Below are 22,658 nucleotides of genomic sequence, written 5' to 3' on the forward strand. Positions count from 1 at the left end.
CTGAATTGCTACTCGGAAGGTTGGGGGTTTAAACCTACTTGCCACTCGCAGGGAAAGCTGGAGCTGTCTGCTAACGTAAGGATTTACAGACAACTTAAAAACACAAGCTCACGGTCATCAAGTCAATGCTGACTCACAGCGACCCTACAGGACAGGGTAGCTCGAACTGCCCTTGTGGGTTTCCGAAATTACAGCTACAGGAGTCACCCCAGGAAGCAGCTGATGCGTCTCCAACTTTCACATGAATAGTAGGCAATTGAAAATACCATGGCTTATGCTGGGCGCACCTTCGCCCTCAGAGTAACATCCTGGCTTTTCAACACTTCCACCAGGTCTTGTGCAGCAGGTTGACCTAATACATCGTTTGATCTCTTGGCTGCTGCTTCTGTGCGCAGTCATGGAAGGAAACGTAAAAGTTGAAATGGCAAACACTATGTTTTTAACAGAGTTTAAACACCAACCCCCAAAAGCAAAGGATTCGTCTTGTTCAGTAGGGGCGTGGTTTTCAATTCAGGGAATCAACAGAAAATCATGCTTGTCCACTTGCACAGATTTTAACACTGACGGGAGGCGCTCCGTGGGAGGATAATTACCTCTGCCCAGGTAATTGCTACCCCGCCCCTCCCAACGGAGCTTCCTCGACGGCCCCACTAGACTGCAGCTCCCTAAGTTCTCGGCATCTCCTGAACTGGAATCTTGGGGCGGATCCCCGGAATCCCGGGGGCGGGACACCTGACTCAGCCCGGGCTTCCGAGAACCTGGAAGTGGGGGCAGGAAGCCGGGCTCGCACCTGGCTACTGCGTCTGCGCACACGCCGCCGCGCGCCTGCGCAGTGCCGGCAGCCCCGCCCAGATCGGACATAACGGTCCGCGCGCGGCTCCCGGACCGGAAGTAGAGACGGGCTGTTGCGGGACGCGGCCGGCCTTGCTCGACTCTCGGCCGTCGCCGCCGCCGCCGCCTCCGGGGCCACTGCCCGGCCTCCTGCCGCCGCCGCCATGTCCGCTAGCGCCGTCTACGTGCTCGACCTGAAGGGCAAGGTACTCAAGGCGCCCCACCTGTCCCGTTGCCAAGCAACTGCGGGGCCCTCGCCCCTCGGGGACCCACCCTGCTGCTAGGTAACCGGCCCGCGGGTGGGGCCAGCAGGTCCCCCAGGCCGCGCCCGTGCTAGGGGACCGGGCAGGCTCTTCTGGCCCGGAGCCTCGCCCTGTTGTTAGGTCGTGCCGACGGCGGCCAGGTACGCGGCTGCACGACCCTCACAGCCTCGCAATGCGGACGGGGGCGGGGGCCTCCACGGAGACCTTGGGGAGGGAAGGCCCTGCGGCTCCTGAGGGGCCGAGAGCCCCCCGACCCTTAGCCCGAGGACCGAGGCGTGGCGGGGACACGGGGGGGGGGGCTCATTCCGCCTTCTCGGAGCGCTTTGTCCCCGCCGGAGCCTGCAGGCATTGCGCAAGGGGCATTCAGGTGACAGACAGACACTCGAGTCTGTACAGAGAGTGAGGGGAGAGGTGAACCTGCACGGGGAGCCTCGGGGGAAACAGAGGCTGGGGCACCCCGCCCAAGAGCGCACCAGGACTAGGAAACTGGCCAGTCGGCCCCAGGAGCGGCACTCAGAATGCCGCCCCCCCCCCATTGGCCCACCTGCGTTCTGTGGGGCCGGTACCGAGTGCCAGGCTCTGTGGACTCTCCGCTGCAACTCCTGGTGACCACGGGGGCCCCTGGGCGCTGCAGACATAAATCGCCAGGCCTTTCTTCCGAGCTGCCTCTCAGTGGACTTGACCCACAGACCGTTCCGTTAGCAGCCGAAGGCGGAGAGCGTGTGCCCCGCCCAAGGACTCCCGTCTGTTGCGCCCTGAGGTCAGCCGGCGATCACTGTCAGCGAGTGTGCAGCGTGTTTTGAAGTTGAGATCTTGCCGAAGCAGATCGCCAGGCCTGCCTTCCAAGGCCTTGCTGGGCCCCCGGTTGGGACCACCCGTTTTCCAGCTCGGGTCCAGTTTGTCCCGACCCGGCGACCTTGCATACAACGGAATAAAATGCCGCTCCTACGGTTGAGCCCATTGTCCCTCTGTCAAACCATCTGGTCGAGAACTTTCCCTTTTTTGCCGCTGCTGCCCCGCACTTTACCACGTGAGATGAGATGTCCTTCCGCAGGGACTATTTCCATCCTAAGGCCCCCCCCACCACGCCCCCCCCCTTCCCCCATGTCCTTCCGCGGGAACTAGTTCCTGTTGATAACACGTCCATCGTGTGAGACCGCGTCTCACAGCCCTTGCATCTACGGAACAGTCTGGCCATACTTCCAAAACCGATTGCTTTGTTCTTTGGGCCACCCATAGTACTTTCAATATTCGTTGTTCACGTGCATCAATTTTTTCCCAGTCTTCCTAATTCTTGTCCAACTTTCATCTGTATTTGAGGCCGTTGAAAATACCATGGTTTGGGTCAGCCGAACCTTAGTTCGCGAAGTAACCTCTATGTTTGGAACACGTTTAAGCGATCATTTGTGCAGCAGATTTCCCCAATGCAGTGCATCTTCTGATCTCTTGACTGCGGTTTCCCCCGCAGTGCGCATTGATTGTGGATCCAAGCCAGATGAAATCCTGGACAACTTCGATCTATCAGGATTGCTACCTGTTTTGTCCAGAGAATCTTTTGATACTGCAACTTGAGACGTGAGGTTTTTTTTTTCTTGAGTTTGTTGAGTTCTGCTTTCGGTTTTTTAACTCCAGGTCTTTGCACATATCCTTATACACTGTTTCCCCGAAAATACGACGTGTCTTAAATTAATTTTTGCTCCCAAAGATGCGCTAGGTCTTATTTTCAGGGAATGTCTTATTTTTCCGTGAGGAAGAATATGGTACACATTTATTGTTTTATTAAAAGAGACCTTCACACTTCCTGTCTGCTCCGGCTGCGCTGCGGCCAACAGTGAGCTGCAGGTTAGGTCCAGAGTTCAGAGTTATGGTAGCTTGGGGGGGGCTTATTTTCAGGGAGGTCTTATTTGGGGGGGATGTCTTACTTTCGGGAAAACAGTCTATTTGACTGTCTTCTTGAGCTATCTGTACCACCCAGGGACTAGTGCCAGGCAGAGGAAGCCCAAAGCAGCGCCAGTCCCTGCCCTGTGGGGGAGGTGGGGGGTAGCCTCCGAAAGCACAGCCCAGGGGAGGTAGGGCGTGAATGAGCATGTGCCATCGGGAGGGCCCCCTTGCCCAAGAGAGTAGCCCATCCATGTGGTCAGGAATGAGGGACGTCTGGATGAGCCTGGGCTGGTTTTTCAGAATCAGTTCATTTTCCAGGTTGGCGCAGTGGGGTCCTGATCAAAAATACTTAAACCAAACTTGTTGCCAAGAAGTTGACCCTGATGCTTTGGTGTTCCAGAGTCAGACTGGGCCCCGTTGGTCTCTCTCGGCTGGAATCGTTATGGAAGCTGATTGCCGGGCCTTTCTTCCAGGATGCCACTGGGTGTGGTCACGCTGCCAATGTCTAGGTTAGCAGCCAAGTGCAAACCGCTTGAGCCACCCAGGGTCCTTAAGGGACTCTGAGAGGGCCACTTAAAGGAGGGTCCCGGAAGACTTTCAGACGTGGGCTGCTTACCTTCCCCCAAGCCCACTGTGGGGAAGCCCGTGGTCGGCTGACCTCTTGCATCCGGGAGTGACACAGACAAATCCCAGTGTCCAGCAAGGTGGTCCCTGAGACGTACCTGGGGTCAAGTCCTACAGAAGCAGATAGGAGCCAGGAGGTGAAGCGGCTTCCCACCCCAGCACCTTTTTCCTGAATGGGTGGTCCAGGGCTGTTCTCCTTAGGTGCTACCCAAAGCCCACAGCTTTTAGACCCTTGCTGGGCTTCCTTACCTAGACTCTCAGAGACAGGAAAGATGGGTACCCCAGAGTTGAGGGACAGATGGGCACCCCGGGACCTTGTTGCCTGGGCTTTGGGTCCTCTCTGACCCACAGCAAATGTTAATTGAGTACCCAGCACACACCAAGCACAGCCCCAGGGACAGGGAGTCTCTGGGAGGCTCAGCACCCATCCCTGTCGGTAGCCTCTGGTCAATAAGGCACCTCTCTGTCGCCTTGCTGTTGTCACTGGTCAGGCGAGGCATTGTTGGGATGTCCTGGGGACTCGCTGAGTCCCACACCCAGCCCACGGTCACATGTGGCCCTGAGACAGAGCTGGGGGCTGGATCCAGGCAGGGGCAAGTTTCTTGCCTGAGGGGCCACAGAAAGGGAGATGACAGGGCTTCCTGGAATAGAGTAGGGCCATGTCTCGTTTGAGAAGGTGACAGTCTGGTCCACAGGTAGCCAGGGGGCACATGTGGGGAAGGGCAGCCGCAGTCTCTCCAGTATTAGCGACGCCTGGGGAGGGAGAGCCCCAGGGGCTGTGGGTACTGAGATTCAGGGATGGGAGATTATCACCCAGGAGCAGAGGGTCCAGCACCCGGGAAGCATGACCGGTCTTGCCTTTCAGGAAGCTCCTGCGTCTCAGTAACCAAGATGACTTAGGCTTCCTCCCTCCACGCGCACTTCCGGCCTTGAAAGCTGCCCTCCACTGCCAGTGTCTGACCTGCCCTAAGTGACCAGGGTTCTGCCCAGCCAGTCCAGGCCCTGGCCTCCCCTGCCCTTGGGTAGCACACACCACTTCCTGTACCCTGGACCTGTCAGCCATGCCCAAGTGTACCCCCAAGTCTTGCTGCCCGCGGAGCCTGGGCTTAAAGCCAGGGCTCCTCTGTCCCAGGCCTGGACGCACCTCTGCCTTGGCAGGCCCGAAGAAGACCCCTGGTGCTGTGGAGTTGGTGACAACGTGAGGCGTAGATGTGCACCCCTGTGTTTCTTGGGGATGTCTTAATGAAAGCAGATCCCCAGGCTGGGCAGCCGGTTCCTCTGGTTTTCCCACTTGTTCCAGCTGGGAGGGTGGGGTGGGGGCAGGTCCTGCTGTGCTGGGCGTGAGGAGAGTGGGTGAGGCATTCACGTGCAAAGGCCCTGGAGCAGAGTCAGGTCTGGTTGGTGGCGAGGACGAGGCTCTGGTGTGTTCTCAGTGCGGGAAGGCAGCACGGGCCAAGGTGTCAACACAGGGAAACCCAAGAGACCCAACCTGACTGGATGTGAGACAGCCTTTCCCAGTCTGTGGAGAAGGCACTGTGGGGCTGGCAAGGCTTCCCTGACTCCATTCTGCTGGGGTTTGAGGGCCTCAGCCCTGGCCCCTTGGGGCAGGTTGGGGCTTGCGAGCACTTGGATCTGTTTTAGCTGCACCCTGAGCACGGGCTCCGCGTGCCTCACTGTGTGTGTGCAGAGCTTGTGGCCCACTGCACAGCTCTGTGCAGGGGAAGCCTCGGACCCCTTCCCCTCCCCGAAAAGATGTGGTGGCCCAGGGAGGCCCTGGAGCAGGGGAGTGAGTGACCGGCCACCTCTCTGGGCTCCGCTGCCCACCTTGGAGAGAATGGCAAGCCCCCTCATGGGGCAGTGGGAAAGGGTAAGGGATGTGGAGACTGGACTGCCCCTACTGCTGGGGGGGAGCGGGTCCCTGGAGAAGGAGAGAGGCAGAGAGAGGGAGGGAGGGAAGAGGAGGGAGTATGGGAGTGTATGAGTGTGCAAGTGATTGAGTGTATGGTGAGTGAGTGTGTGTGACACCGTGGCTGCAGTCATGGCTCGGGCATAGGAACAGGGTGAGGATGACCAGGACCGGGCAGTGTTTCCTTCTGTTGTGAATAGGGTTGTTACGGGTCGACCGACTCGAGGCACCTAACCACAACAGAACATGCCGCCTCGCACCTCTGTCAGGCTCCAAACCTCGTCCTGTGTCACTCCCTCCAGTCCCTTCCGGGAGCAGACACTCTTTCTCTGGCCGCCCATGGGGACATTTGCCTTGTCTCCGGGGCTGCTGTGAGTGGCTGCTCAGGAGGCGGGCGGGCTGGGTCGCAGCAGGGTGGGGTGTGTACTTGAGAACGCGCCAGGCTGTTTCCCCAGGGCTGGCCCCACTGTCCTCCCGCCACTGCAGTATAGGGGAGGGGGGATGCGGGGGCTCACCACTCAGCCAGAGCCCAGGAAAAAGCCACCAGGAGTAGGGTCTCTGTCATATGACACACCCCTGCCCCCCCCAAGTACATCCCCTAGGTTGGAGGTTGTCTCCTAAGGACTGTCCCCAGGGACAAGCTCCCCGTGAAGTGCCCTGGGTGGGGAGACAACATCCGGCAGCCGCCCCACCTCTCTTCCTGCCACAGGTGCTCATCTGCCGGAACTACCGCGGGGACGTGGACATGTCGGAGGTGGAGCACTTCATGCCCATCCTGATGGAGAAGGAGGAGGAGGGCATGCTGTCACCCATCCTGGCCCATGGCGGCGTCCGCTTCATGTGGATCAAACACAACAACCTCTACTGTAGCCTTGGATGGCAGGCGAGCGAGCGGGCGGGTGTGCGCCTGCACAACAGAAACCCACATCTGGTCTCACAGCTCAGCCCCTCACCCTCCTGGCAGACCCTGCTCCAAAGGCCCTTAGTGTCAGTGGTACTGGTGCCTGGAACTGCCAGCAGACAGGCCGGGCCAGCTGTTCTGTTCTCTGCAGTGTGGCCACGTTAGAAATGGGTCTCAGGCCAGGTGGACCTGCCCTGCTGAGTGTGTGTTGCAGAGCCTTGGGGGTGTGCACTGAGCACGGGTCAGGAGGCGGGCCTACCCAAAGCTGCCCTGGCTCTGGGATGATGGGGACAGAGCAGGCGGTGCAGTTGAGTTCCGAGCTTGGTGTTCTCAGGTGGACCCCGATGTCCCCATGTGGGTGCCAGCCAGGGCTCTTTCTGGTCCTTTCCCTCCCAGCCTACACACCATGTGCCTGTGAAAAGAGTGGCATTCTCAAGTGGGCACCGTCAGGTGGCCGAAATTGTCAAGCTGGTGTTGCCTTGGAGTTGGAGGGGGTGACCCTGCCCTCTGTCCTCTCACTTGGCTTGGCCCTTCCTTCCATCTTCAAGTCATGTTACCTGGTGGGGCTGAGGCTGCCCCCAGAGCCCAAAGCAGGGCAGGGAAGTCGGCAACATGCATCCCAGGGGAGAAGCCAGGGACAGGAGGAACAGGAAGTGCTCACACAGGGCACAGTGAGCAGAACTGCCCCGGGCCTTCCGCAGCCTGGCTCTGTGAGCGGGGTTTAGAGGGAATGCTCAAGCTGGCCAGCCACCTGACCACAGTGGCACATGGCTGGGTGACTCTGGCCTCCCCTCGTGCCTGCCGCTGGATGGTGCCCCATGGTGCTTCCCTCTGCCCGGCCCCCATCCTCCTTGGTCAGCGGCAGCACTTAGCTCTCTTCACCATCTAGGCTGCCCCGTGTCAGCTGAGCGCCTCCTGGTGTGTGCTAGGTGCTCTGCACCTTCGGGGTCCTTCAGGGGGAGCATTCTCATCTGCCTTGAGAGTTCTAGGACAGTTCCTGGCCAGTCAGTGGGGGCTGGAGCAGGACCAGGCCTTGTTTCATTCTGGGCTATGTGCAGTCCCCCTGAGGCAGGTGCCAGCTCGCTGATGGTGAGCTACTGCACCCTGGCCTGAGGGGACGTGGGAGGGGGGACTGGCCATTCCCAAGCAGAGACCTGGATTGGCTGCTGGTAGCTCCTTAACTGGCTCTCAGTGGTGGCAACCTCCAAGAAGAATGCGTGCGTCTCCCTCGTCTTCTCCTTCCTCTACAAGGTGGTGCAGGTGAGCCAGCATGGGGTGGGACCACACCTCAGCTCTTCAGTTTGGGCAGGGGGGAGGGGCCCAGGCAAGGTGGGTCTGCCTGACCCCCACCTAGTTGGCCTATCCTAGACGTGAACCCAGAAGGGATGTTTATCACCCAGCGCAGCCTGTGCCTGAGATGGCGAGATAATGGAGGGGCAGGGTGCCCAGGTATTGTCAGGACCTGGGACAGGGAGCCGGTCCAGTGCTCCACATTGGGTGAAGTGGGTGAGCGTGAGTGTGCAGGGCCCGTGAGGGGGAACGGTTGCAGGGCTTTGGGGAGCATGGCCTGCTGTAGTTAAAGTGACCGCTGGTGCCGAGGGAAGAAAGAACTAAGAGGCAGCAGGGCAGTCAGTAAGGCAGCCGCTGTGGGGTTCGGCTGTGGTGGGGCTGCGTTGTGCTCCCCATTCTCAGGTGGTGGTCCCCAAAGCCAGTCTGGGAGCCACATGGGAGAGCACTGAGGGTTTGGGAAGGGGGAAGGGGAGCAACAAGGCCACGGGGAAAGCCCTCTGGTGGCTGCAGAGCAGGGCCTTGTCCTGCTGTCATCTCAGGGAGGTGGGGACAGTGACACTGCTGCCTCTTGTAAAGCCAGTCAGCAGGGTGGCCCCGGAGGCAAGACCTGGGAGCAGGGGCTTTATGCCCCTTGATTGGGAAGTGTTCCTTCTGCCCGGATGCCCTCTCCCATTCTAGTGACAGACGGAGCTGCTGCTGAGCACTCCATCTGTGTTCTTTCTGGAATGGTCTGAACTGGCCCTTGAACTGGGCAGGGTGTGCCCGCACTGCCACACTGCTCCACACTGGCCAGCCCCAGCCAAGCAAGGAGAATCTCTTCCTGCCCCGCCTGTGTTCCCCCTGACTCAGACCAAGGGGGCAGTGGGAGTGGGTGCCTGCTGGGGATGGGCAGAGGCAGCTTGGGTGGGAAGGGCCCAAGGGGCAGGTAAGTTTGTGTGAGCATTCATTCACCACTCCCCTCCTCCACGCCTGGCTTCCCTGCACCTGCCCAGGTGTTCTCGGAGTACTTCAAGGAGCTGGAGGAGGAGAGCATCCGGGACAACTTCGTCATCGTCTACGAGCTGCTGGATGAGCTCATGGACTTCGGCTTCCCGCAGACCACCGACAGCAAGATCCTGCAGGAGTGAGTGGGCCGGCCAGTGCCTGGCACAACTTTGGGGACCCCAGGCAGGTGTGGGCATACTGAGCGCCTTGGGCCTTTGTTCTGATCATCAGCCTCACAACTGAGGCCGGGGTGAGCTGTTTCCTTCCCTGACTCCTGCTCTTCAGGAGTGCCTTCCTGCCGCTGGTCTCCGCCTCCAGGGAGCCGAGGAGGGAGCCCCTGACCAGCCATGTGGGGGTGCAGGGTCGTCAGGTCACACTCCTGGAGGGTCACACACACACCAGGCTAGGGGGCGAGCACCCTGCTTTTGTTTCCAGCCCAGCATTCCCTCTCTGGGCCCACAGAGCAACTGCCTTGGGTTCCATGTCACTTCAGAGAGAGAGAGAGTGTTGAAATGATAAGACAGTCACCATATCTTTTTTGTGTGTGATGATGAAAATATACACACTAGGACATTCACTGATTCAAGACATTAGTGACTTCAGGTATGTCATGCCATTATCACTGTCCATCTCTCAAATGTCCCCCAAGAGTCAGCCCCCAAACAAGGTCATTCCTTTACAAGCAGCCCCCTGAAGTCTGTGCCAGGCTTCCGGCCCCTGATACAGACGGGTCCTGTTTTCAGCCTGGTCGAGATGCCCCGTCCCACTCCGCCCCACCCCCCACCCCTGAAAAGCAGTGCCAAGGTGGGAGTGCTTGTGTGGTGGGGCCTCCATAACTCTGAGCTTGTCTCAAAGGTACATCACTCAGGAGGGCCACAAGTTGGAGACTGGGGCCCCGCGGCCCCCCGCCACTGTCACCAATGCAGTGTCCTGGCGATCAGAGGGCATCAAGTACCGGAAGAACGAGGTGTTTCTGGACGTCATCGAATCCGTCAACCTCCTGGTAGGTTCTTACTTTGTCTTCTCCATGGCTGATGCAGAGCAGCAGGGGCCCAGGACCCGCTTGCGCTCAGTAAGGTGTCAGCAGACAAGATTCCGTGGTTCAGGCTGTGCACTTGATCTCTGCGCTAGCTTTTGGCCCTGGATAGTGCACACAGTTTGCACTTGACTGCTAGCCTAAAGGTTGGCAGTTTGAAATATCCCCCCCCCACCCACACACACAGCTGCACCACGGAAGAAAGGCCTGGCGATCTGCTTCCATTAAGATCACAGCCAAGAAAACTCTGTGGAGCTCAGTTCTACTCTGTAAACATGGTCATTACCTTGAGTCAGAATCCAATCCATGCAATGGCAGCTCACAGTCGACAGCAACTTTTGTTTCAATTTAGAGAAAACACACACGCACACACACGAGATTTAAAAATAAAAACAAACCATATGTAGGACTCCCATAATCAGAAGCGCCACCTGATGTGAGGATTTGATATCCTTTTTCAGCCCATGTTTTATGGATAATATTTAATGTAGGCGGTTTTGCTATAGAAACGTAATACGTTGTTCTCCTACAACTGGTTTTCTTGTCCGTTTGGGGTTCTGTGTGCCTGCTGCTATTTGTATCTCTGGCTTCTTCCTTTAATTTTATTGCTCACGTTGTCATTGAAGGAAAGTGACTGTTTTTCCTTGTGTGAATTCTAACACGTGTGCACCCACCCCCATACTCGGGACACCGAAGAGCTTCACTCCCTCCTCCACCCTTCCCCCAACCTCCCTGTGCTGCCCCCGTGTGGTCATATCCTCCACCCCCTGGCAAACCCCGCGGGCGCTCCCCCCGTTCTGTGTCTTGAGACTGTTTGGTCATGGAATCACACTGCATGTAACTTGGTGAGCCTGGCTGCTTCCCCTCCGCATAATGCCTTTGAGATCCTGCAAGTTGCTCTGTCTTGGTTCCATTTTTGTTTATTTCCTGTCTCGTGGTCTGGGTGTTCCACAGCTTGTTTAATCCACTCACCCATCGAAGGACGTCTGGGGTCTTTCCAGTTTTCTGGTTTTCGTTTGTGGCAATGACAAATAAAGTTGCTATGAGCATTCTGTGTCCAGGTTTTTGTGTGGACATAAGTTTTCGTTTCTCTAGGGTAAATACCCAGGAGTGGGATTGCTGGGTCATACGGTAAGTGTATGTTTAACTTTATCAGAAACTGCCAGACCCTTTCACAGTGGCTGTACGTGTTCGCATCCCCAGCAGGAGTGGAGGAGGGTTGGGTTGCCGTGCATCCTCGCCAGCACTTGGTGCTGTCCGTGTCTCTTCTTTTTCCTCATTTTAGTAGGTGTCTCGTGGTGCTGCCTTGATGTTTCCGTTGGCATTTTCCTCATGGCCAGTGATGCTGTGTGTCTTTTTATGTGCGAATTTGCCGCCCTTGAGTCCTCTTGGGGGAAGCGTTTACTCCATGGCTGCTGAGCATTTTCAAGTTGGGGGGTTAATTTTCTTATTGCTTTGAACATGTTTTATGTACTTTGGCTATAAGACCTTTGTCAAATAATGTGATTTGCAAATATTCGATCCCAGTCTGTAGCTCATCTTTCCTTTTCCTTTTTCTCCCAGAGCTGTGGCTTTCACAGAGCAGATGTCTTTAGTTTGGACCTAGTCCAGAAAGCCTCTCACTCCTTTGTGCTTTTGGTGTCTTGTCCATGAGAACTCATTTAGATTTTCTCTTAAAAGTTTCAGGGTTTTACATTTCACATGTAAGTCAGTGATCCACAATAATATATGGGGTTTTTCCCCTCAAATTAATTTTCTTTCATATGAATGTCCAGTTATTCCGGCATTGTTTGTTGAAAAGACTGTGCCGTGTCTAGACTCTGTTGTGCCCCATCGATGTGTATGTCTGACCCTTGATCAGTCCCACACTGGCTTGATAGCTGTAACTATAGAGTAGATTTTAAAATGGGATGATTCCTCCAACTTTATCTTTCTTTCAAAATTGTTTTAGCTCCTCTAACGCCTTTGCTTTTCTGTGCAGCTTGTAATACCTGCTGGTAATTGGATCAGTAGTGTGAAATGTGCATATCATGTTCATGGACTGGAAGACTTCACCGTAGTAGAGCTCCTAATGCTTCCTAAATTGATCATCAACTTCTGTGCCTATGTTTGGTATTCCCTTTCTTCTTCTTGGCTTGGGTGTACGGTATTTTGGGATTTTTCTAGTTTCTTAAGACAAAAGCTGAAGATTGAAGAACAGATTGGAGAGTGAGCCTCCACTCCTTTCTAACATAAACACTTAATGCCATACATTGTCTTCTACAACCTGCTGTGCCTGCGTCTCACAATTCGGTATTTTAGGTTCATTTAAAAATATCTTAAATTGTCTGGTGGCTTCCTCTTTGACTTGTGAATTATTTTTAAAGTATATTTTGTAATTTTCAAATATTTAGAGATTTTTATTATCATTAATTTTTCTTTTTATTTTATTTTGATTGGTTGCAGTACTCTGTAAATGCTAGTTAAATCCAGTGGATCGGTAATATTCAATTCTTATATAATCTTGCTAATTTTCTGTTGACTGGCTCATCATCACTGAGATTGGAGCATAGAAATCTCCAGTTATAATTTCCCCATGCTTCTTAAATTTCGTGTCTGCCTCTTAAATTTTGAAGCTTTGCTGTCAGTCACAAGGAAACTTAGAATTGTTTTATTCCTGGGTCAGCTGACACTTTTTATCATTCTGCGGTAAGTCTTTGTGTACCGAGTAGTGTTCTTTTCTCTGGGGTGTATTTTGAGATTAATGTTGCCGTGCTAGCTTTGTTTTGATCAGTGTTTGAATAGCATATATTTCCCATCCTGTTTTTCTCTTTTCCCTTTTATTTTAATTTACCTACACCCATATATTTGAAATTAGTTTCTTATAGACCGCATATAACTAGACGCTCTCTCTTGTAGCCCATTCAGAAAATCTCTGATTTTTCTACCAGTGTGTTTAAACCATCAAACCATTCCCATTTAATGGACATTTTGATGAAGGCTTCCCGTATCATTCTCGCTTTCTTGTTCCCATCGTTCTCTGGATTATTATTATTTTTTTAGTATTACATTTTGATGCATTTGTTCTAAGTGTGACTATACTTATCCTTAGAGCTTTTTAGTGTTGTTTAAAGGATTATAAAGTACATATTTTTTCAGTCTATGTAGAATCAGCATTTTGCTACTCAGCTGGAATGTAGAAACCTTGCTACTCCTTTGTTTTGTAGTTCTGTGTTTTACATACACACCTTAAAGTCCTCATCAGACATTCCGTTAGGATTGTTGGTTTGAATTTCTACCCTGTTGTAAGAGTTTTTGCTTTCAGTGGCTTGGAGAACCCCAGGGGAGCAGAAGAATGCCCTTTCTGTGCGCTCGCTTCACTCCCTCGCTGTCTGGGGAGCAGGCTTCTGGTTATGGACTCCGGTTGCCCCTTCATTCCTGAGTCCTCCTGGATGTGGAGTTGCGGGTCGGCGCTTGTGTTTCAGCGCTGTAGAAGTGCGCAGCCGTTTCCTGCCGGCGTCTGGGTTTGGATGGGAAATCCACCGCTAGCTGAGCCACTGTTCGCCTTGAGGCCGTATGCTACTCCCTTGGGCTGCCTCTCAGACACTGTTTCTTTGTCGCTCTTTCCAGCCGTTCAGCTAGGTGGTGTTTGGGTTTGTGCTGCTGGGGAGTCGTTCAGATTCTGGAATCTGTCCGTTTGCATCCTTCACAAAACAGACAGCTCTAAGGGCGCTATCCTGATGTCCTTCCTCAAAGGACGTAGGCGATCATGGGCTTATTCAGAGGGCCTTTCCAGGAAGCTGGAGAAAGGTGCGGAAAGCTGGGGACCTGCTCCATCAGGCAGCTTGCTGCCCGTGCTCGGAGGTGTCCCCGGGAAGCCTCACCCGCCCACCGTGCAGGAAACCTTTCCAGCTGACCGTGCTGCCTTGACTGACCGACCGACCGGGAGACTCCTCAGCGGCTTTCTTACAAATGCACCGCAATGAGAAAATGGACTCTGGTGGTGCTGTGGGTTAAGCACTGGGCTACCAGCCTCAAGGTCAGCAGTTCTGAGTCTGCCTGCTCCAGTCATGACTTGCAGTCTCAGAAATCCGCAGGAACAAGCTCTGCCGTCCGGTAGGGTTGGTATGAGAGGAAAGTGACTTGGATGGCAGTGAGGCAGGCGGTCATGAGACTACATACGACAGAGTTGTTACGGAGCCAGCAGACCGGTCTTGACCCATGGGCACATGCTTTCACGTTGGTGCTGGGAGTGCTGCAAAGCTGTAGATTCCAAGCAGCCACTGACCACCTTTGAATTTAAACACACCACCCCACCCTGCCCAAAGTGAGACATAGTTTGGGAAACCCACAGGGGCAGCGCTGCCCTGTCTTGTGGGGTCGCCATGAGACGACATCAGTGTGATGGCAGGGAGTGCTTGGTTTTACCTGCCCGAGATGGTCCAGCCCAACTTTGACAAGGTCAAAGTGGCGCTTCAAATCCTGAGGCGTGGACAGCAGGTGGAGCTGCAGCCTTACAGCAGGGGGCGTGCGCAGCACCAGCCTGAACGGAGAGCGCCCTCGGACTTGGATGCGGGTGGGTTGCTCGAGTGGGTGAGAAGTGCTGCGCGGCTGGGCTTGCTCAGCCTTGCCCTGTTCTCTCCTCCTGCCCACAGCGGGGGCGCAGCCTGGTGGGGGCATCCCGACGGCCCCTCACGCTCAGCGTGGATCACTTGTTTGTGTCTCCAGACCCACCGGCCCTTTCCTGTGTCATTTCCACCCTGCTGTGAGCCCGTCCTGTGGGTTTTTCCATTTCTGTTCTTGTACTCTTCCATTCGGAAATTCCACCCGCGCCTTCTGCCCATCGTCCCTATCTGCCGAGATGAGCTGCTGTCACTGTTGTTGCCAGGCGGGGTGCGGGGCGTGATTTGGCAGGAGCCGGCTGAAGTCTGTTGTATGTTATATGTGTGCAGTTTGCAGTTTCCTACGGTTCTTCACACTCCAAGTGGCTTGGGGCTCTCATCCTGGCTTCCTGAATGTTCTGCTTTAAGATCCTCAGTCTCATTTGAATCACGGGGAGCACGTTGACCTTTTCCCTGGGCTGACCCACCCTCCGTGGACTGCGCTTGCCAGTTCTCGAGAGCTCTGGGGTCGGGCTCAGCTTTCGCTAGCTCCTCCTCCTCCTCTGGGGTGAAGCCCCTGTGCTGGCCCAGATGGAGGGGGACAGAGAAAAGAGCAGCGGGGTTGGCTCCCCACACTCCCCAACCCCAACTCAGAACTGCAGCCTGAGGCTTGGGGACAGGCCTAGGGCTGAGAGAGGAAGGAGACAGGAGACTTGGCACTTACTGCCTTTGGTGTCAGGGCCCAGCCCCCCCTCCGCACTGCAGGCTGGGTCCAAGGTGCCCTGACACCCGGTTGGGCCTGCGTGGCCTCCCCAGACACCAAAATGCTACTTGAGATCGTCGCAGAAACCCCAGACAGAAATATGACGTTTCTTGATCATCCCTGGAACCGAGGTGGCTCTCTGCTACTGCCCTGGACACCGGCAGCCGTGTAACAGTTGTCGCAGAAACTTGGGTGGCTCTGTTGGGCCTGGGACCCTGGAGTAGTGCGTCTAGGTGTCCCTAATACGTGGGGATTTCTGGCATCAAGTTCTGATTCTGGTGCTTCCCAGTGGCTGCCTCCCTGGGACTAGATGTAAGCTGTGAGGTGGGACAGCCCTGGGACTCTGTGGATTGCATGGTGAACCAAAACCTGGCTCAGAGATGGCCCGGGGAGGGGAGGCACTCCAAGCAGGGTGCACAAGGGGCTGAGCACCCCACTGCCCCCCAGGTCCAGACCAGGATTGGGCTCCCGCCCATGCAGGCACCCCCTCCCAAGCCTGCTTGTCCACCGCATACCAGCAGCTATATCTGGTAGGCTGGCCACCTGGGCCCCGTGCAGTAGACCAGGCTGCAGAGAGAGGAGGAGGGGGCCAGGGATGGTGGGGCCACATTGAAGTTCAGAGGGCAGACCTGGGTGGGCCTCAGTGTCCCCACCTTGAGGTGAGCGTGGCAGGGCTTGTCCAGAGTGGTATGGAGGCGGGGTCCCCTCATGGCAGCGGTCGTGGTGGGGCTCATGCTGAATCCCTTCTCTTGTGTGTCAGTGGTGGCTGTCACCCTCCCCAGGGTCCGGGGAGCAGGAAGGGATCTGTCCCGGGAAGGTTCTCCCAGCCCAGGCAGAGAGAGATTGGAGAAACCAGCCTGGCCTGCCCGGGAGCCAGTGCAGCTGGGGCTGAGCTTCTGCCTGGCACCAGCGGTGAGGGCACATGAGAGATGAGGTGGCGGTGAAGCGGTTCAGGCAGGGCCCTGGGCCCACGGTGGGGACTAACAAGGCTCCCCAGCTAAAGGGGCACAGGGTGTGCTGGAAGGGGGAAGGGGGGAATCCCAGAGGTCCTGCTGTGAGGGTGGTGAGTAGTGGGCTATGGCAGGTGACGTGGACACGGCCTCCCCTCACTGGGCCCGGCCCGCCCCCAGGTCAGTGCCAACGGGAACGTGCTGCGCAGTGAGATCGTGGGCTCCATCAAGATGCGGGTCTTCCTGTCAGGCATGCCCGAGCTACGCCTGGGCCTCAACGACAAGGTGCTCTTCGACAACACGGGCCGTGAGTACCGGGCACTGGGCGCACCCGGCGGTCGTCCTAGGCGGCTGTGAAGCAGTCCTGTGGTGGCGTGGTGGCGGCGAGAGCCAATGTCTGCATGTGGGCCACACAGAGGCATGGAAACGTTGGTGACACCATCCAAGCCTTACAGCCGTCCCTCACAGTCCCCAGGGTGGTCCCAGCATGCTTTGCAGGGTGAACAGAGTTGACAGGCCTAGGGTGCCCAATGTGTGACTGCTCCCCACCCCCTCAGTGTTCACACCGTCCCCACATTCCAGTGGGGCCTGAAGTCTACCACCCTCGGTTCCTGGAGGGGATATGGACAGGGCCAGGCCTGAGGGACCCGGCCAGCCCCACACACTGTTGCTGGCTCCTCAGTTGCCCACGGGTGAGCTTGAGCCGTGCCCAAGCCAGCGGGTCCAAAGCCTGGGAGCACTGAGGGGGTCTTGAGGGTTGGAGACTTACTGAGAGCCCCAGAAGCCCAGGCCTGCCCTGCGTGGGCTGCCCTCAGTGCACCCCACGCCCCGCAGGCGGCAAAAGCAAGTCGGTGGAGCTGGAGGACGTGAAGTTCCACCAGTGCGTGCGGCTCTCGCGCTTTGAGAACGACCGCACCATCTCCTTCATCCCACCCGACGGCGAGTTTGAGCTCATGTCCTACCGCCTCAACACCCACGTGAGTCGGCCCCTCCCAAAGCCCTCAGGGCCGCCCCTGGCCTGGAGCAGCCGGGCCTAGGACCCTGCACCCACTGTCGCCTTGGCACCCTGTGTCCCGGTGCTGGCGCTGACCCCCTGAGCCCAGCCCCCTCTCCCGACAGGTGAAGCCCTTGATCTGGATTGAGTCTGTCATCGAGAAGCACTCTCACAGCCGCATCGAGTACATGATCAAGGTGAGTGTGCAGCACCCAGCTGGGACGACCTCACCCCTTCCTCCTCCCCGGAGGCTTCATGCCCTGGGCTCTACCTACAGTCCTGCCAGGGAGCTCTGACCTGGGAGGGGCCTAGAGCAAGGGGCGGAACTCCAACTGCCCCTCTACCCGGGAAGGTAGGCAAAGGGTTGTTTCCTGAGGTGCAGCCCTCGGGCCGAGCTTCCACTGCAGGGGACGCTGCCTATCCTCGGAGAGCGGCCTCCAGTCTGAGGGCACAGGCAGCCGTGAGGGAGCCTCAGAAGCCATGCCCCCCCCTTAGGCCAAGAGCCAATTCAAGCGGCGTTCAACAGCCAACAACGTGGAGATCCACATCCCCGTGCCCAATGATGCCGACTCGCCCAAGTTCAAGACCACCGTGGGCAGCGTCAAGTGGGTGCCAGAGAATAGCGAGATCGTGTGGTCTATCAAGTCCTTCCCGGTGAGGCCCCACACCTGGGGGAGGGGAGGGGAGAGGACGCCTAGGAGCGGCCACATGGTCAGCATCAAGTGGCCGCCCCGGATAGAAGCCCAGGGCCCTGGGAAGTTTGTTCCTTGTGTCTCTCACCATCTGCTCCTGGCTGAGCTCCTGTCCTGCATCTCTCTCCCACTCTCCTCTGCTCTCTTCTTGAGTCTCTCTTCTGGCTCAGACTCGCTCTCCTCTAACCCTGTCTCACTGAGAGATACCCATGCCCAACAGATGGCAACCAGTTACAGCACGTGTTTGGGGGGACGGTTCAGTCCTTGGCAGGTGTGTAGGTGTCACCTGGGGAACCAGGGTGACCATTTCCCATCATCCAGGGCCTTCCTGGGATGGTCGGCACCTGCTCAGGGAAGGAAGCTCAGCCCCTGTGCCTGTCTACTTTGGCTGGGCTGTCACCGAGGCACCTGCTGGGTTCTGAGGGCTGCAGGCAGGTGCCTGGCGCCTTTACCCCTGTCCCCTTCCTTCCCTCTCTGAATCCCTGGAGAAACCCCACTGGAGCTGCCGTGATCCGGTGCCAGGTTGTCCTCACGGTCCGGCTTTCCCTCAGTACAGTGCCATGCTCCTCTTGCCAGCTCAGCGTTCCCCAGCGAGGAGAGGCCGTGCATGGAGCCTCTGGCTGCTCCCAGGGACAAGGGCTGTGGCAGCTGCCTCTGTAAAGGTGACAGCTTGGGAAGCCTGCAGAGCTGCTCTGAGCCGGGGTCAGCCCAGCAGCCAGAGTTTGAGCTGTTTTTGAAGAAAATGTAGAAAACTTTGGTAGAAAATCGAAACAGAAAAACCCACCCCTCCACCAGGTCGTGCAGTGCCACGTGTTCCGTGGGCCCTTCCTTCTCCTCGCCATCGTGTGTCGCGTTGCTCCCCTTGTGAACGGGGCCCTGAGCCAACCTTGTGTTCCTCGCATTTCCAAGTTGCTGGCTTTTTGGCAGTCGGCAGCGGTGGTGACTCCGTGGCCACCAGCAGAGGTGGGCTTTGTGCTTTGTCAGCACGCTGGAAGAAGAGACCCTGAAATAACTGCACGGGAGGCTTGCAGGCCCGTGTGCCCGAGATCTGATCGTCGCCGTCGTCCCTGTGTTGTGGATTAGGTGGAGGGGAGAGAGCAGGCCATCGGGTAGTTTGGAAGTTGATACACATTTTGTTTCAGCTCATCCATTTCCACCCCACAACATAGCAGTGCCTGTCCCACTTCCTCCCAGGGAGAGCTGTTTCCGTTGTTCTCCTCCTCCACTTCCGCCCCCCCGCCCCCTCCCCCCCACCACCACCGTAAGTCTGGTCTCAGGAGTTCTGTGCCGGGTTTCTCTCACTGTATCCACATTCACTGCCATCAAATCGATGCCGACTCATAGTGAGTGACCCTGTAGGACAGGGTAGAACTGCCCCTGTGGGTCTCCCAGACTGGAACCCCATCTTTCTCCTTCATAGTAGCTATGCAGGACCTCCAGAGAGCAGTAGGGAATGGCAGCCTCAGCAGCGTATCTGCCCCGTGGAATTCCTCTTTTGATTCCGAGAGCAATGGTTGTGTCCAAGGGACAGGAAGTCCTCGACAGCCTCAGTCTTCTTTGTTTTCCATGATAAAGGATGCCTATAGGAATGCCTGTGTTACCACTTCCCACCTCCAGGTGGGGTCTTGCTGGCCCTCCTGTGCTTTCCTTTTGACCCCGTGGTGTAGGAGACCAGTCGGTGGGTATGAGAGCACCTGTTGGCAGCTGCCTGGTGTCTGCTCTGTGGTTCCCCAGGAAGCTTTCTTGTTGATGACGCCTGGCTTCAGAGACAATGCTCTGCTGATCTCCCTGGGCCTGTCTCACTCGCTGTCCGTAGAGGTGCGGCTCAGAGAAGGTGTCAAGAGTGGGATCACACAGCTGAGACTGTTGTCACACCTGCAGTTTGCCGTTGTCACAACAGGAGCAAGGTTGAATGGCGTGTGCAGACAGGAGGCTCTGAGTGTCTCCGTCAGGCTCGATCTGTTTCTCAGTTGCCAGGAGCTTTCAGTCCTGACCAGATGAGCACTTCTCCTTTGCCCTCAGCTCTCCTGAGGCGGCAGCAGGAGAGGCCACTCAAACTCTGTCCTGTGCTCAAGGCCAGCCTGTCCTGTTCCCTGGGGCAGCCACCAGGGAGCTAATGAACCTGACCTCTGGGCACGTACCCAGCTGGGGCCCATGGAAACAGGGTGAACCACCAGGCTTGGGGAGCGGGGTTGGGGGCTGTATTGGGGGCATCCCTCTGGGCTGGGAGTTCAGAAGTGGAACAAATCAGGTAAGCGGCTTAGGACATAAGCGTGGGGGCGTGTGGAAGGACATCCCCTGGAGGGGTACGTGGAGGTCCCTGGGGTACTAAGAACGGGGGGCTTGGGGCACTGGAAGATACTGTCTTGGAGCTGAGGCACTACCACCCACACATGAAGAGCTCAATGGCCGGGCTCGGTGACACAGTGAGCCTGGGGCTGGCACCCACGGCATTCTCCACAGGCTGACCGTTCTCTGCCTGCTCCCCAGGGTGGCAAGGAGTACCTGATGCGGGCGCACTTCGGCCTGCCCAGTGTGGAGGCGGAGGACAAGGAGGGCAAGCCCCCCATCAGTGTCAAGTTCGAGATCCCCTACTTCACCACCTCCGGCATCCAGGTGTGCAGCTGGGGCCAGGGTTGCATGGGGCCGGGAACAGCGCAGGGTCAGGACCCACCCACCAGGCTCTATCGTCTGGCCCTGGGGTGCCAGGACCCCCCTCCCTGGCCACGTGCAGCCCCACCTCAGCTGTCTCTCAGACCCAGCACAAGCCAGAGCTGGGGTCATTGGGGTCCCTGGCCTGATCTGGGAGTGGGAGCTGCTGATAGGTGTGGTGGCTGTGAGCAGTACCCCAGGTTTGCCTTCTGGGTAGATCTTCTTTCCCTCCTGCCCCTGTCTGCCCTCAGCCTCATCTGGGAGGAAGTCTCCAGGGGGGGCAGGCTGGGGCCGGGGTCAAGTGCTCAGGCCCGGCCTGTGTCCCCAGGTGCGTTACTTGAAGATCATCGAGAAGAGTGGCTACCAGGCCCTGCCCTGGGTCCGATACATCACCCAGAATGGGGGTGAGTACAGCCGCCGGCCCATGGGCTAGGGTGGGGTGGACAGGTCCCTGGGTGGACGGAGGTTGACCCTTGCCCTCCACCTCATCTAGACTACCAGCTCCGGACCCAGTGAGGCCCCCTGCCAAGCAGCTGGAGAGAGCTGGCAGCCAGACGCCTGGACCCGGCGCCCTCCCAGCCCCCAGAACCCTTGCCACCTCCAGCCTGTGGGCTGGGGAATGCCATCTCCTCTGGGGACGTCTTGTCTCCGCCCTCTGGGCGGTGCCGCTGTTCTGCCGTGCAGCTCCCTGGAAACAAAAAGATGAGGACGCACTGGCCGGATACTGGCTGCCGACACCGCCTGCCACGCCTTCAGCCCAGGACGTGGCGCTGTTGCTGTTCACAGCAGCTGTGGGCTCATGAACTTGCACTCGGGCCGGCGGCTGTTCCCATTATAACCGATGCTGCTGGGCCCACGCGCCCCAGCACAGCGGGCCACCATCCGGTTCCCACGTCTCCTCCTCCCTCTGGCAGCACTTAGTGAGGGCGACACCTCCCTCACCTTCCTCGCAGGAGCAGAGGCTGGTGGTCAGCCTGTCCACATGCCTCCCGTGCTGGGACTGTGCTGCCCTCCGGGGCTGCCCATGCCACGCCATGTCAGTGTTTCTCCCCTGGGGGCTGGGGGCCTGGCCCAGCCTCTTGCCCTGCACAGAGCCCGGGAGGGCCCGCACCATCTCAGTGCCTCGTCCTCCCACTGTGTTTGTCCGAGTCATGATTCCATTAAATTCCTTTCACTTGGTGCTGCTGCTAGCCAGGCTGCGTGTGACTAGTGGGGCCAGAACGGGGGAGACGTGGGGTTCCCCACAGTTACCTCTGCACCCAAATGGACTGCTGGCGAGTGTGGGCAAGACTCGGGCCACCTGGCATCCCCTTATAGGGGTAGCTCTGCCACCCCGTGTCCACCTTGGGAGAGCCCCAGGACCAGCAGTGTTGGTCAATTGCTGGATCCCACTGCCCTGCGGTGTCATCTGGGGGCAGGCTGGAAGGCCCGCCATGTATGAGCCTTCTCATCTGAAATGCCCATCTCCTGCCCCCTGCCCGCCAGCAAATCCGTGTTCTCCCGCTGCCCAAGGCCAGCTCCAGAGGGGCTTACTCATTGAATAAAAACTCCGCCATGGGCTGGCTTTTGTGTCAGCAACAAAATTGCCCTAACCCCCTCCTCACCAATGCACAGGATCCTGTATACAATAACACGCCATGACAGGCAGCCTGGGGGAAGAAGCCCCAGTGTGGGCACGGGCCTGGCTCCTGCGCTGAGTTGGGGTCCTTGCAGGGCCCCTCAGTAGGAAGGCGGACAGGGAGACCTGTGGGGCTTCCAGCTCAGAGCCCTGGGGACGAGTCCTCGCTTGAGGCCCTGTGCCCACTAGTTAGTGTTGGCATCCTACGTCTGTGGGGGCTGTAGGCCCCCGAGCCCGGCTCTGAGACAGACCCGTGGGAGGGAGGACAAAACTCGAACCCCCAGTGCCCAGGCTCCCCTGCCGGACCGTGAGTGTTACAAGAAGTGTGCCGATGGGACATGTGAGAGAATTCAAGAACCGGAAGACCGACGAGCCACCAGGCAGATGAGCCTTTTTCCAAGGGGTTATGCTGTGGATGGGGAAGCTGGGTAGGAGTCTAGCCCAAGTCCGAAAGCTGGCACCAAGTTAGCTGCACTAACCCGAGCATCTGGAGCAACTTTGTAACTTTTTCCTGTTAAAAGAAACACTTGGTTTTGAGAAGCAGATTGAAGTGGCGGAGATGTCAGCCCGTGTCCACTCTACCACGGAACCACCCCTGCCCCTACACTGCGTCCGACAACAGGGACACTTTCAAGGGAGAGACCCCACCTCCGGCCTGGTCCCCTGGCAGGAGAGGGACGGCGCCTCAGTCAC

The 22,658-nt window shown here is 57.3% G+C and overlaps 1 protein-coding gene across 3 annotated transcripts; it reads left to right on the forward strand.

The window, feature by feature from the left end:
• The first annotated feature begins 872 nt into the window (after nucleotides 1–872).
• On the forward strand, nucleotides 873–21,537 carry AP1M1 (adaptor related protein complex 1 subunit mu 1). Of its 3 annotated transcripts, none has more exons than XM_075548503.1 (13): nucleotides 873–1,037; nucleotides 6,215–6,371; nucleotides 7,599–7,666; nucleotides 8,689–8,819; nucleotides 9,536–9,683; nucleotides 10,812–10,847; nucleotides 16,190–16,316; nucleotides 16,844–16,986; nucleotides 17,129–17,200; nucleotides 17,499–17,657; nucleotides 20,186–20,311; nucleotides 20,676–20,751; nucleotides 20,841–21,537. In XM_075548503.1, exons 1-13 carry the CDS (start codon nucleotides 996–998, stop codon nucleotides 20,861–20,863), a joined length of 1,308 nt encoding a protein of 435 aa, XP_075404618.1. In that variant the 5' UTR covers nucleotides 873–995; the 3' UTR covers nucleotides 20,864–21,537. The 3 variants fall into 3 exon arrangements, with proteins under 3 accessions (XP_075404618.1, XP_075404625.1, XP_075404632.1); XM_075548517.1 differs by lacking the exon at nucleotides 873–1,037 and adding an exon at nucleotides 1,097–1,115; XM_075548510.1 differs by lacking the exon at nucleotides 10,812–10,847 and having other exon boundaries at nucleotides 876–1,037.
• Nucleotides 21,538–22,658: the final 1,121 nt, after the last annotated feature.

Source organism: Tenrec ecaudatus, chromosome 1, assembly GCF_050624435.1.
Source record: "Tenrec ecaudatus isolate mTenEca1 chromosome 1, mTenEca1.hap1, whole genome shotgun sequence".
NCBI lineage: Eukaryota > Metazoa > Chordata > Mammalia > Afrosoricida > Tenrecidae > Tenrec > Tenrec ecaudatus.